Here is a 13,260-nt window from a genome sequence, read left to right as displayed (position 1 = left end):
AGTTTCATATTCAAGTAACATAGGGTACCTCCTTAACAACTCATCCAAGAATATAAAGTCATTTATCGATTTCAATCAATAATTTTCGTTTCTAAATTGATTTCATATTGAAGTTTCTTTACTGTTTAGTCATGCTCTAGCATAGTTCTAGGAATGTTACTGTGATATCTATGACAAGGAGCAACCAACTTTCTAGCTTTCACTTCTAAACTAAAGAATCATCCACCTCTTCCTCCTATCCTTACAATTAGCAAATGATTATCCCATCCCACATCAACTTCAAGAAACAATCCAGGAAACCTGAAAGAACAGAAAAATAATAAGCTTTCGCCAAATTGTACAAGCCAAATTCCTCCATAAGAAAATTCCGTTTCAATATCTCCTCCATGTTTACTCTTTCACTCAATTTAATTTTACTCTTTCACTCAATTTAATTCAACTTAACTACGCCATCTCTGAACTAAATGGAGTCAGCTACATGAGTTTGATTCTTTATTCAATCCATTTTGAAGCCATATTTGCTGCTATAACATATCCATATTTGAACTACTTCTCACATGTAATCTTTGGCCGATCCCTTGTTAAACCTAAGACATCTTTAATCTTAGCACTAACGCCTTACCTACCTTAACTCAACAGAAGATCTTAACGAAATGCTAAAACATCACTCAGTGAGAAAACTACAACGAATAGTAAGAGAAAATAATAACTAAAATTAGCCAGATAGAGAGACATAATAATTCAAACATAAGAAACTGTACCAGATTTCAGGTCGAAGGAGACAGCGATGGGATCATCCCAGTCTTCCTTGCATAATCAAAAATACCTCCAGCTTCAATAACAGGTCCAGCATCTCCAATAGGCTTCAGCTTGTACTCCTTCCCAGTCGTGTGATTAATTAACCGGGACTCAGCAAGTTCAACAGTGACAACATCCCCAGTTGAGCATTCCTCACACAACCTAACCTCTGATTCCAATGGATAAACCTCCCCTGTAGCAACCGAATTCCTAAAGAATATCCTAGCATATGACTCTGCCACAACAGTCTTAACCCCAGCAGCTCCAAGCGCAACAGGGGCGTGCTCCCGTGATGACCCACATCCGAAATTGGCGCCGGCAATAATAATCGAGTACTTAGACTGGAACTCCCCTGGCTCCACGAAACGAACTGGGTAACTAGAGGGGAGTCCAATGAGGGCGTAAGAGCCGATCTTGCGGTACTCATCGGGGTTGGAGGGGACAAGGGTAAGGTATTCGGCGGGGATGATTTGGTCAGTGTCGATGCTGTCACCCAGGACGTAGCAGAGGCCGTGGAAGTTAGAAGTGGTCGTAGGAGAACTAACCGAGGTGGCGGAGAGAGGGGTAATAGAAGATTTTGTAGACGAATACGTTGAGAGGTGTTCGAAGGGGCTTTTCATCGAACAAGTAATGGGCGTTGCGGGATTTTGACGTAAATTGATAATCATTCGTGAAGGGATACATGGGGAGCGAGATTGATTTTGGGAAGAGATGAATGTACGGGTTGAAGCGAAAACTGTCACTTCCGCAGCTGCCCCCATGGCCAAAAGATTTGAAGGTGGAAGTAAGGAACAGAGCAAATGTCTCTCGCTTGTTGGCCTAACTGGTTCTTTATTTGTTTTTTATTTCTTCTGATAAACTCACTGGTTCTTTATAAAGATCTTATTAAGAAGAGGCTTCATGCTCTTTTTGCCCATCATAGACGAGTCTACATCCAATGCAGCGAGCGGTGAAATACATTGAGCATCGGACGTCTGAGAGTATTTGTGTACGCACTCTAAGGTGGTGTTTAGTTTGGTAAATCAAATGGTGTATGTATTGGATATGAATGTCAATCTTTTAATAAACATTCTTCTGAATTATGTTTATTTCTGAAAAATCGTTTGGTTGTCTTGAGGTCAGTACATGTTTCTCGCGGGTTGAGATATTGGTTTCCATAGAGAATGTCTTTCCGCTTTCTCCTTTTATACTAGGTGGTAAAAATGTTGCTCAAATCTGAGTTTAAGTGTTGAGGTAAACTCAGATTTGACACACATTCTTTGAAATATGGTCATTCACAGAAAGTAGGATGCTGACTTATGAGGGTCATTCTAGTGGAACCAAACAACTCCAAAAATTAAGAATTATCATTCTAAAGAATGTCATCCCAAAGATTTACCGAATCAAACACCCCCTAAGGGGTTCCAACAATCCAGCTACCGATGCACATTACACTAAAAGGTAAGAATTTCATCTCTGTTGATGCTTCTACTTATGCTATCATTGGCCCACATGATTGTATACGAGCCATGCTGCTTTTTAAGGAACTCGCTCTTGAAAAAAAAAAAATAGAGTAAATAATAGTTTATAAATACTTTTTTGTTTTTTAGGTAGAAATAGCTAATAAATAATTTGGCGGATACAACTTAAGCATGCTTCATATATTTAGGTATTATATGTATTTAAACATCAATATTTTTGAAAATTTTGTCTAAAAAAAACTTGAAAGGATAAAAAATTAAGGGTAAAAGCTTTTCACACTGCCAACTGAAATTTGAAAATATACGTGGGCACCTCTCATAAGATGTAAATTCTAGCACACCACAATAATACGCCTTATATACTCACTCCAATATTTCAATGTTTTCCTATAATACCCCATCTTTAAAGCCCGAAATTGCAAACGGGACAGCTAAGGGAAACCTCTCCCAAAAATTAAATAAGAATATAAATATGAGGGAAAAAGGCGCATGAAGTATGAAGGCAAGGAAAAAAATGACACTATCATCCGCATTCCTTATCATGCCATGACATAGTAATGGGATCCACACAGGCATGAAACTGGTGGTTGATTTCTACCTCACATTGCCAATTGGTGATCATCCGTTTTATATTTTTGCCAAGTTTGTGTAGGCTTAAAACCGTTTGACAATGATTAGGCTATTGTATTATTATAAAATTGAAATTTAATTGTGTATCCAAAAGTTTTGATGTTGCAAGGAAAGGAGGTCGGATTCTCTCTTACAACAATCTCACATTATCCATTGGGTGTGGATCCGCCACCAAGAGGTCATGCTTCAACAGAGGATCCGAATTTCAAGAAAAATATTAACATCAAAGGCTAAAAACATCATGTAGAATTTATTAAATGTCAAGTCAGAAGGGTTTAGAAGATTAACATGTGCGTCAATACCAAAAAAAAAATAGTATTCCTTGTAGATAATACAGATTGACCAAGATGGACGGCCTCGGATCTTTTCGATTTTTGCTGATTATTTCGTCTTCGAAAAATGGTGTGGATGTTGATATGTATGCCGCAGACGCTAATATTATGACTTTTGCTGGAAGGTCTACTAATATGACTAGAGAGGACAAGAGACCTATGTCTATTCATATTCATTTAGATTTTTTCTTGTCTAATTAATCTTTTATTTTTTTGTTATGTGTGTGAATTCTTGACTTTTCCCCATAAAATTTGGTGGGGATTTGAATGAGATTTTTTTTTTTTTTCCTCTAAAAGTCTATGATGGTAACATCAGCCTCAGGCCCTGAGACCATCACTGATCTCGTATTGGGGTGCAGGGGACGAAGCTCCTACAGTATGATATGACTAGACTGGATGTAACCTCATGGATCAACTCAACTTGGAGGAGTATTTCTATTTTATGTTGTCTTTTTGTTCAACTAAGAGAAAAACAAGAGATTTGGTGATTTTCGAGTTCGGGTTTCCTGGGCAAGTATTCTTGCCAAGAGTTTGGGTGTTCTTGAGAATCTACATTGTAATTTTTCTTCTAACATTATGAATCATCTTTTTCTGTACTCGAGGACATAGCACATTACATTGATGTGTGAACCCCACAGCTTTGACGGATTTACATTTCTTTGCCATTGTTTGTTGGATTTGGAAAGGTATGGTATTGGCCCACTAAATCGGTTCACGATTTCATGGTCTTGACTTTGAGTCCTTTGCCTTTGAATGGTCTACAAGAACTGATTTTTTTGTCCCCACCCCACACCACCCCATCCCATTAAACCTTTAAGCATAATCGTAAATAGAAATGCTTGGATTTATGAAGCTCTTGTAAATAATAGTTTCAATAGGATAGATACTGAACTAATTCTTATGGTACCAAAAATTTCCAATCCTTTTGGATGATTTATTAAATTCAATTTGACAAATTAATAATATATATATTTTTTCGAAGGTATTCAAACCTTTAGCCGGACTAATCCCCCAAATGCATTTGTACATGCGAATCAGATCAGCACTAGCTCCTATGAGATCGACAAACAAATAACATTTTACGTAATTAATACTTATATTTATCCTCTTCATCTTCAGCATAGGGTTTCATAACCATGTAACTTCTATCTAAAAAAAAAGTGAAATCTTAATTTGGAATTCTGATCCTCACTTTCAACCACCAAATGTGAATCTTCTGTAACTGGAAGAGGTTCAGTCAAGCCCACCCTGTTTGATTCAACAATTTAATCAATTCACCAAACCCATTTAAGTCAAGTGGCCAGCCTAACATTATAAAACCATGTTCAAACCTCCATAGTTAGCTAGTAAGTTGAAAAGGTTGGCTTTCACCTCTTAATAATCTTTTGGGGGAGAATTTTTTTTTTATCCGTAACATGGCCTCTGTGCTAGCACGAGGGCCAATGGATGTACATACAAAAGCATCAATAGGGGCAACAATTTCGACTTTTTTCGCTAATCTTTTTCTTAAAATAGGAATTAAGGCTAAGGTCTTAAAGGCTATCTCATACCATTGGATATTTCTTTAGGTTTCTTCTTCTTTAGTCTATAAATAGCTGATGAGCTAGCCTTCACCTTACAATACTAGCAAGAGAGCATGGCTGCAACCAGAGTTACAATCTTGGCTCTTCTCCTCCTCTATGGTATGTGTATCTCTTCTTCTTCTTTTAACATCTATTTTGTTAAAAATTGATCCTACAAGAACTTATACCATTGGATTGGAACAACTTCTCACTCATGCATGAGACTTTGTCCCTTGGCCTCTAGGAGTCGATTTCTCTTGTTGTCCTTTCTTTGTTTTTGGGATCTTGATTCTCCTTTTGATTTTGGAGTACTGATTTCCTTTTCATCTTGTCTGCTTTTATTTATTTATTTTTTTCTTGAATAAAGGATTTCTACCTATCCAAAAATTAAAAAACTTCTCACCTTGAATTGAGATAGTTCCCTCAAAATACTAATCCAATGGTTAGAAAGTGCCAATTGTGAGAGAGAAACTACCTTGATGGTTGAAAATCTTATGATATCTGCCACTGCTCTAGGCACTTTTCACCCGGTCAAACCAAATGGTGAAAAAATAAATAAACAGTGAGGGGGTATTTTATCAATTTTTGGGTGGATAAATATGACTATTTAAGCCCTTAAATGTATAAGGCCCTCATGATTTTTATTTATTTATTTATTTATTTATTTTTTTTTAAATCCTTGAGCAGGCATTATTATCATGGGAGACACTCATGGAAGAAGCGTGGTTGCTAAGGCATGTCCACTATATTGCTTAGATGTGGATTATATGACTTGTGCCTCTTCTGGTGAAGAAAAGCTCACTGGACAATGCAACTGCTGCTTAGCTCCAAAGAATTGCACTCTTCACCTTAAGGATGGAACTACAGTTTCTTGCACTTGATGTAGTCAACTAAAATATATGAAATAATAATGTTTAAACATTAAATAAATTTTGAATTATAGATATATTATCAGTTGATCTTTAAATATTTTATTTCTTTAGACTTCCTATCCTATCTATGCTGATAGAGTGAGTGGTAGTAGTGATTCAAGAATTAAAATTGAACCGGAGTGGCCAAGAAAAAAAAAAATTCATTGTAGGGCATCAAACTAAAAATTCTTATGTGGTAGTAGAGATTCAAGAATTAAAATTGGATCAGAATTGGCCAATCTCGCATAAAAAAATTCGTAGGGCATCAAAGTAAAATAAAAAAGTTCAAAATGAATCAAACTAAAAATTTGTAAAACCATAGTAATCTTTAGCTATGGTAAGTTTTACATCAACATTAAAAGAAATTAACACTAAAAATTCTTGAACAAATTCAGTAAATCTTGATATCAAATCAATCACCATTAGCAGACATGAATTATCAGAATTCTTCTGGGTAAGTCATTTAGACTTTTCTCTCCTTATTGGTGATATTCATAGTGGTATTTGGAAACTCATCAGTAGGATTATTGGTGACGTTGGCTATGGAGAATTATTGGTGACATTTGTAGTGGTGTAGGAAGAAAGTTGAGGGGATCCAAATAGTCATATTGATGTAACATATAGGAATTCTCTTGTTTAAAACCCCAATAATCATCAACTGAATTATTAGGATCCCCAAAATCAAAGCTGATGTTGGAATTATAAGGATAATTACCAGTAAACATATTATAGGATTCTGGTAATGGATGAAGATTATATTGAAGAGAATGACTAGATTTGGACCCCACTCACGCCTTGACTTAAATACCCCGTGAGTTGGACGAGGATTTTGCCTACGTGAAGTATCCAAAAAGATTGTTGACCAAAAAGAGCATGTTCTCCGCAACCGCACTGTTTCCTTCGTCAAGGTGAAATGGATGAACCACCCTGAGCAGGAAGCATCTTGGCAGGGGGAAGACGAGATGATGAAGCAGTACCTTGAATTATTTGATTTGCTAGGTATGTTCAATTTTGAGGACGAAATTCTTGTAAGGTGGGGGGAATGTTACACCTGTGCCCTGACTCGGTCTAATTTGAACCAGATGGGTTGATGGAATTGTTAGGATCATTATTTGTAAGCCCAAAGTCTTCATCAATGACTTCAGAATAATCACCATCTCCCATCCATGTATCTACATCCTCCACTTGAATTTCTGTATTAGGATCTCCTCCTGTTGATTTATCTTGTTTCTTGTAAATCCTACATAAGACCCAATCATCCAACTAAAAGAAAAAGTATTAGTGAAAAGAAAAATTCATTAATGATTAATTAACAAAAACAAAATAGATTATAACATGGATCAAAAGAAAAATTCATTAAGGATAGCAACAAAGTTTGTATCAAACCTATCACTAGCTTACAATAATACAAGTACCTTCATATCATTTGGTCCTCTGTTAGTTGGATAAGTAGCACTTTCTATCACTCGAAATTCATGCATGATCCAATTAGACTTGTCACCCTTAGGAGCCTTTCCTACGCAGAATACTAATGACTTCTTGCAGCCAACAACTTCGCCATTGCTCTGAATTGGTATATCTTTTGTAGTGGCTTTCCAATAGCCATTTCCTGCTGCTCGATTTGGTCGACTTCCTTGTTTATACTTCCGATCTCTAGGCGTAAGAAAATACCATTCTTCCTCTTTGTATGATTGGTACTTCTCTATAGATCGATCAATTGAAGAAACAAAATAAGAAATATATAATCATAAAACAATATCACCACAAAAATTTTAATGTCACTTTAAAATCCTACGAACGCTAAGAAAATGGATTATTTTTTCTGCATAATACTCATTCTTAAACAATAACTCATTTTTTTTCTTCAGAATTCTTTCCTAAAAATGAAACAAAGAAAAAACTAACTGAAGGCCTTTCTCTTTCATATATGGGATGATATAATCCATCCCATATGCAACGAAATGATTAAGCTCAATTAAAACAATCAACTTTACATATTCTTCCCACTGGATCACCATTTATGATATCCAGGAGTTGAGTGATACCTACATGGATATGGGTGGAGAGAAAATAGGGATATTTTGATTCTATAGATGAAGCCGAACATCTTGGCTTGGGTGAAGAATTTGGAATCAAATCCTCTCCAGTGTGTGTCTGAGTCTAATGGTTGAAGGTGTCTACTCGGGTGGTGCTACCAGTGGTTTGATGGGTGTTGGACGCATTAATGCATTGGAGAGGATTTGGGTCTGAGGAAGCCTACCTCATCTCTTTATAAATAATTTAGGGATTTCAAGTCATATTTGATATAAAATAATTGCGGAAATGATTCATGGAGATCAATGACCATGCACGATAAATCATACAAAGACATGTTCTAGGCATACCTGAATCCATGACTGAAGAATAACAACTCCTCAAATCTCTTCTCGTATGCTCTTTGTATAACACGATCAATGTTGGTCTGGTCTACCCTCTTTCCCTTTTTTGCTTTAGGTTATTATCTTCACTTAATGGGTCAGTGATAACTATATATAGGGATGAGGGTAGGGACCAACCCTGCAAGTAAATTAGGATTTACTTCCCAATAAGGACATAATATCTTAGGTTCACACATAGTAATATATATTTCATACCATTAAGGTGCGCTAATAAAATTTAATATCTCCATAGAGTTCGCTTACTATTATTGGATCATTTCTGTTTACTCCATCTATAGTCAACACCACTAAATCGGTTTTGAAAACAAACCTTGTACTATGCTAGCCCACCTAATTGGAAATCTTACAATCTCCCACTTGACAGCATATGTCACAAGTTTTAGATTTTAAAATTGATTTAAAATGAATCTCCGGTTTAGAGAAACTGTATGTGGCCACAAACAAAACATTGTTAAATGGAGTGCGTATTAAACCAAATGCCTTGGTTCGAATGAGAATTATAAACACCCAATCATATTGATCATCACATCTAAAGCGATATGAGACCAAATAATATTTCTATTCCTGTTAAGCTTTTAAATAGGCAATAAACAAGGTGAAATAGATACAAACTCCTACGGCCCATAGTAATACCACTCTTAAAGCTACTTCTCACGTTCACATAATTATTTTATGGGCAAGAGAACGTTATCTACTTGTGCGTACAACACCTATATACTCCACAGTAGATAACTGCTATCAACATAAAATACGTACGTTTAGTGATAACTACCAAGTACCCATGCATGTCCCTATCCACATTGTTCGAATAAAAAAAAAAATCTTTAACCTTATACATATATTTAAAGAAAAGTTGCACCTCATCGATTCAAGAAGAAACAAAGTATGACTTTCATTGCCTCATTGGCTACAGGCTACCTTTATATTAGCAAACCCAACAGATCTCCACAATACAAAGACCCTCAAAATTTTATATTAATTTCTCTATTCTATTTTTGTCAAAGCTGGAACTGTAAATAAGAGATAGCAGAATCGCAGATAAAAGAAGAAATCACAATCATATCATATTCGTAAGGAAAAGTAGAAGAAGAAGAAGAAGAAGAAAGGTGCAGAGCGAATAAAGAAATCAAGAACAGGAGATAGATTTACAACTCACGCTACAATTTTACTTCAAATTGATCAGAATTAAACTCACTCTTCTCACAGTCGCGCAAACATACAGAGAGTCTGAACAGTAAAGAACACCTTAGGGAGGCAAGAACAAGTCTGAATCCGACCTTCAGATTTTAATTTTCATTCAATTAACTATAAATATATAAAGCAATGTACGTACCAGCAAGATCATCAGGGCTATGTTTGTAGAGCTCAACCTCTCGGATTCGGTTAATGGGTAATGGCTGATTCATGATTCTCTTCTTCAGGTAGTGAATGATAAGTTCATCATTCGTTGGGCAGAACCTGAAACCTGGTGGGAATGAGTTGAAGTATGCAGAGTCATCATCATCATCATCACCATCACCATGAATTCCATTGTGATCAATCTTCTGAACTTTATTAGGTGGAGACTGAAGAGAAGACATGACTGCACCAGAAAATGGTAAGAGAGAGAGAGAGAGAGAGAGAGAGAGAGAGAGTTGTGTGTGCTCTCCCCCAATTAGGGTTTTGAAGAAGAAGAAGAAGAAGAAGAAGATGATGATGGGGCCGGGTAGTTTCTGAGAGCGGGGTTTTCGTGTCGAGTAAATAGGTCTGTGGGACCCCAAGTAGCCATGAAAATTTGGAAGGCTTCTTCTAACGGTAAGGGAAAAGGATTAAGTGGGACCCACTATCCAGTCTCTGAATCCTCATAGGAATGGAACTTGAATTTCTTTACCAAAAAAAATAAAGAACTTGAATTTTAAGTAGCAGACTTAAGGTATACTTGTTCATAAAAAGAGATTTTCTTGAAAAATAATTATTTATCTGAATTTATCTTTTTATTCATCGATTAAAATCATTAAAATTCTTTTCCCGGCGATTTGGGCGTTGGGTGGATTCTATCTATATGAATCAGACCGTACGAAATAGTTTGTCATATAAGAACTTGATTCGATCTTGTCATTTCGCTTCTCCGAGTTAATTACTAAGTTGGTTGGTTTAAAATAGAATCTTTTTATTAATATACCAATTACATTACCCTCATTATTCTTGGACGGGCGGATCACCATGGTGGTGTTTGACAAGTTATACTTGTGCTTATTATTTATAAGGAAAAATGCACAAAAATACGTTCTTGCCCTACGCCAAAGCATTGAAGATGCTGACATACACATTCTCATTGGTCCTACGCTTTAGTGTTTTCTATGAGCTAGCATGACAAAATTCTTTTCTATTATTCATAATTATAGTGAAAAGGTTGGGCATGATCAAATTGCAAGAAAATTTAAAATAGAAAAGAATCCTGCCAGTTTAGAATAGCAAACGCCTTGACGATGCAAGGTGAGGAAAGATTGCATTGTCCCACTTGACATACGTTGAATATGTTACCATGCTTCTACATCAGTCAGTCTATTGGTTGATCCAAGATTACTATCGAATCGATATTGACAGAGATTCTATGCCGTATTTGCTGGTACATAGCATATCGGTATTGTTATCGATCATTGTAATACCGATTCTAACATGCGTCATGCATTCTTACCAAACGGACCCTCTCTAACAGCCTAACTAACCACCTGCAATATCCGGTCATATCTGGTTTTCAGCGGCTAAAAACGGTTACGATATACTTTCAGAGTTCCACGTGGAAGTCTCTTACTTGGTAAAAGGATCCGCCAAATCCTCAATAGCCTTATCCTCATAATACCCATTTCCATTCTCCGTCACCGTTACGGAAGATCTGGATTGATAGATGGATTACGTAAACCAATCAAGAAGTTGATATGTATGTTAGGGATAATGATATATAACTGTTGGTATTAACAAGCTTAGATAGACTTCCAGTTTCAGATTCAAAGCTAGAAAGCCAAAATGAGGGGAAACAAAAAACAAGACCAGCCAGAATCCATGACTACTTACAAGATGCTTCTAAAAAATTCCAACAACATTACATCAATAACTCACAAATAAAAATATAAAATTTTGAATGACTCCTTAGATAATATTACTTACATAAAACCCGTAAGGATCACTAGGAAAATAGGAGATTCTAGGATTTTGAATTCGAGCGGAGATCTTAAGGAGAAAAAGAGAGAGATTTGGGGAGAAAGAAGCGGTTTTTACAGATAGAAAGAAAAGTAGATTTTGGAGATTTGAAAGAATGAGATGTTATTCCTTGGGAGATAATGTGCCTTTCATAAGACTAGTGGCGGATCTATTTTCATCAAACTGTGCCGAGAGCTAGAGAATGTAGAATGCAGAATGCAAGATGGGAAAATATCTCATTCCAAAATGGGATGCATTCTTTACCGTGTTCTAGAATTTTGAGAATGGAATGCTTACCAAACATTGTTTTTAACAGTCCAGAATGTGTTCTTGGTCCAGAACGCATTCCAATAATGCATACCAAACACAACCCTAGTGTAGATCTCTAAGAAACAAGACATAAAAAAAAGAGAAGAGCATAAGTGTAAAATTTTTAATTTACAATGGGTTATGGGCTGATTCCTATTTGGCATTTCCTTCCCCCTTCAACTCCAATCTAAACGCACTTTGGTGAAGGCATGTATGCTTGAGTTGATTGATCTTGTTGATAAGTCGTAAGGCCTTCCATGGAGGCAGCTTCTCCATGGCTGCAAGGGAAGGGAAGGGAAGGGAAGGGAATTGGAATAAATAAATATATATATATATATATATATATATAAACTCTTACTAAATGTTGTGTATACTTTTTAAATGGAATTTATATTTCGTTCTTAAATGTAAGGAATTCTATTAAAAAACATAGTTAAATGTAATAACCAGATTAAAATATCTTGAGTTAATTTTTAGATAATAATAATAAAAATTTCTGTTATGATTTAGATTTTGGTCATGTTTGATTGCAAGGGAAATTTAAAGCGATAGGAAGTGAAACTTTTAAAATTAAAAAAGAAGCCTTTTTGTATTCATTACCCGATGAGATCTCATGTGATAGTATAAACTACCTAAATTTTTACCATATGTAGTAATGAATACATTTTGTATGTAATTTTTATTTTATATTTTATAACAAAGGATTTTGAATGCTAAGTAAAGTGAAATCCAATAACCAAATATAGAATGTTGCGGAGTTAATGATATAGTCCCCATCCTTTATTTCCATTTTAGAGCACAAAATATTTCATCATTTCTCATCCCCTTGAGCAGGCATTGTTACCATGGGAGAGACTCATCGAAGCATGGTTACTAAGGCGTGTCCACAATATTGCTTAGATGTGGATTATATGACTTGTGCATCTACTGGTGAAGAGAAGCTCACTAGAAAATGCAATTGCTGCTTAGCTCCAAAGAATTGCACCCTTCACCTCAAGGATGGAACTATAGTCTCTTGCAATTGATATAATTGACTGAAATATTTGAAATAAAACACTAAATAAATTGTGACTTACAGATAATTGAGTTATTCTTTAAAATTTTCCTATCCTAGCCATACTGGTAGTTGAGATTCAAGAATTAGAATTGGATTGGGCAAATTGATTGATTTAGAATAGAATGGATCAATTCATTTGTCAATTCGAGGGTTACGATTTATTTTAACCAACCTAGATTAGTATCGACTGGGACTGATCTCAATTCCAATTCTCTCTCTCTCCTAAACTTTGAATGGTGCGGATATTTTCCATCATGAAAAAATTCTATGATATTGGCAAGCCTTTTTTTTTTTTTTTTTTTCTTCGATAAAATATGGATTGAAGAGGAGCCCAGCAAGTGTCTTTCCTCCTTTCCTCCCATTGAAAAGACTTCCTTGCCCTCCTATGTCCACAGTTATAATTGGTACATACCGCTAGCTTACTGAACGGCGGTATGCCGGACCTTCTCCCGTAATATTATTTTAAAGGGAAAAGAATCCTACAAGTCTAGCGCAGGAAACACCTAGACAGTGCAGGGTACGAAAAGATTGCATTGTCCTCCTTGACATGCACTGCATACGCTACCATGCTCCTACGCAAAAC

The 13,260-nt window shown here is 35.9% G+C and overlaps 3 protein-coding genes across 3 annotated transcripts in view; 1 reads left to right on the top strand and 2 right to left on the bottom strand.

Annotated features, from left to right (window-relative positions):
• The window catches only part of LOC122093619 (3-isopropylmalate dehydratase small subunit 1-like), a 2,239-nt gene extending 442 nt beyond the window's left edge, over positions 1 to 1,797 (bottom strand). Inside the window, exon 1 of the mRNA XM_042663987.1 lies at positions 762 to 1,797. Coding sequence (XP_042519921.1) covers positions 768 to 1,559 — 792 coding nt within the window. The 5' untranslated portion in view covers positions 1,560 to 1,797 and the 3' untranslated portion in view covers positions 762 to 767. The remainder of the gene's footprint in view (positions 1 to 761) is intronic.
• Positions 1,798 to 4,823: 3,026 nt separating this feature from the next.
• Positions 4,824 to 5,764, top strand: LOC122093639 (proteinase inhibitor type-2 TR8). Its single transcript, XM_042664006.1, has 2 exons — positions 4,824 to 4,902; positions 5,470 to 5,764. The coding sequence occupies exons 1-2, from the start codon at positions 4,857 to 4,859 to the stop codon at positions 5,661 to 5,663; spliced, it is 240 nt and encodes a 79-aa protein (XP_042519940.1). The 5' UTR covers positions 4,824 to 4,856; the 3' UTR covers positions 5,664 to 5,764.
• A 335-nt stretch (positions 5,765 to 6,099) lies between these two features.
• LOC122093566 (NAC transcription factor NAM-B2-like) lies at positions 6,100 to 9,711 on the bottom strand. The gene is made up of 3 exons (XM_042663923.1): positions 9,465 to 9,711; positions 7,109 to 7,395; positions 6,100 to 6,956 (listed from the first exon to the last, which is right to left on the bottom strand). The coding sequence occupies exons 1-3, from the start codon at positions 9,709 to 9,711 to the stop codon at positions 6,762 to 6,764; spliced, it is 729 nt and encodes a 242-aa protein (XP_042519857.1). The 3' UTR covers positions 6,100 to 6,761.
• Between the last annotated feature and the right edge of the window lie 3,549 nt (positions 9,712 to 13,260).

This window comes from Macadamia integrifolia, chromosome 2 (genome assembly GCF_013358625.1).
Source record: "Macadamia integrifolia cultivar HAES 741 chromosome 2, SCU_Mint_v3, whole genome shotgun sequence".
Classification (NCBI taxonomy): domain Eukaryota; kingdom Viridiplantae; phylum Streptophyta; class Magnoliopsida; order Proteales; family Proteaceae; genus Macadamia; species Macadamia integrifolia.
This window is presented reverse-complemented; position numbering and strand designations above follow the sequence as displayed.

What these genes read in the sequence shown, in the direction of transcription:
- LOC122093566 (XM_042663923.1), bottom strand. Translation starts at nt 9,711, where the DNA reads ATGTCTTCTCTTCAGTCTCCACCTAATAAAGTTCAGAAGATTGATCAC. An exon ending in TAGCCCTGATGATCTTGCTG is followed by an intron (nt 7,396 to 9,464) that starts GTACGTACATTG and finishes ATCGATCTATAG; the next exon opens with AGAAGTACCAATCATACAAA. An exon ending in GAGGACCAAATGATATGAAG is followed by an intron (nt 6,957 to 7,108) that starts GTACTTGTATTA and finishes TTTTTCTTTTAG; the next exon opens with TTGGATGATTGGGTCTTATG.
- LOC122093639 (XM_042664006.1), top strand. Translation starts at nt 4,857, where the DNA reads ATGGCTGCAACCAGAGTTACAATCTTGGCTCTTCTCCTCCTCTATG. An exon ending in GGCTCTTCTCCTCCTCTATG is followed by an intron (nt 4,903 to 5,469) that starts GTATGTGTATCT and finishes ATCCTTGAGCAG; the next exon opens with GCATTATTATCATGGGAGAC.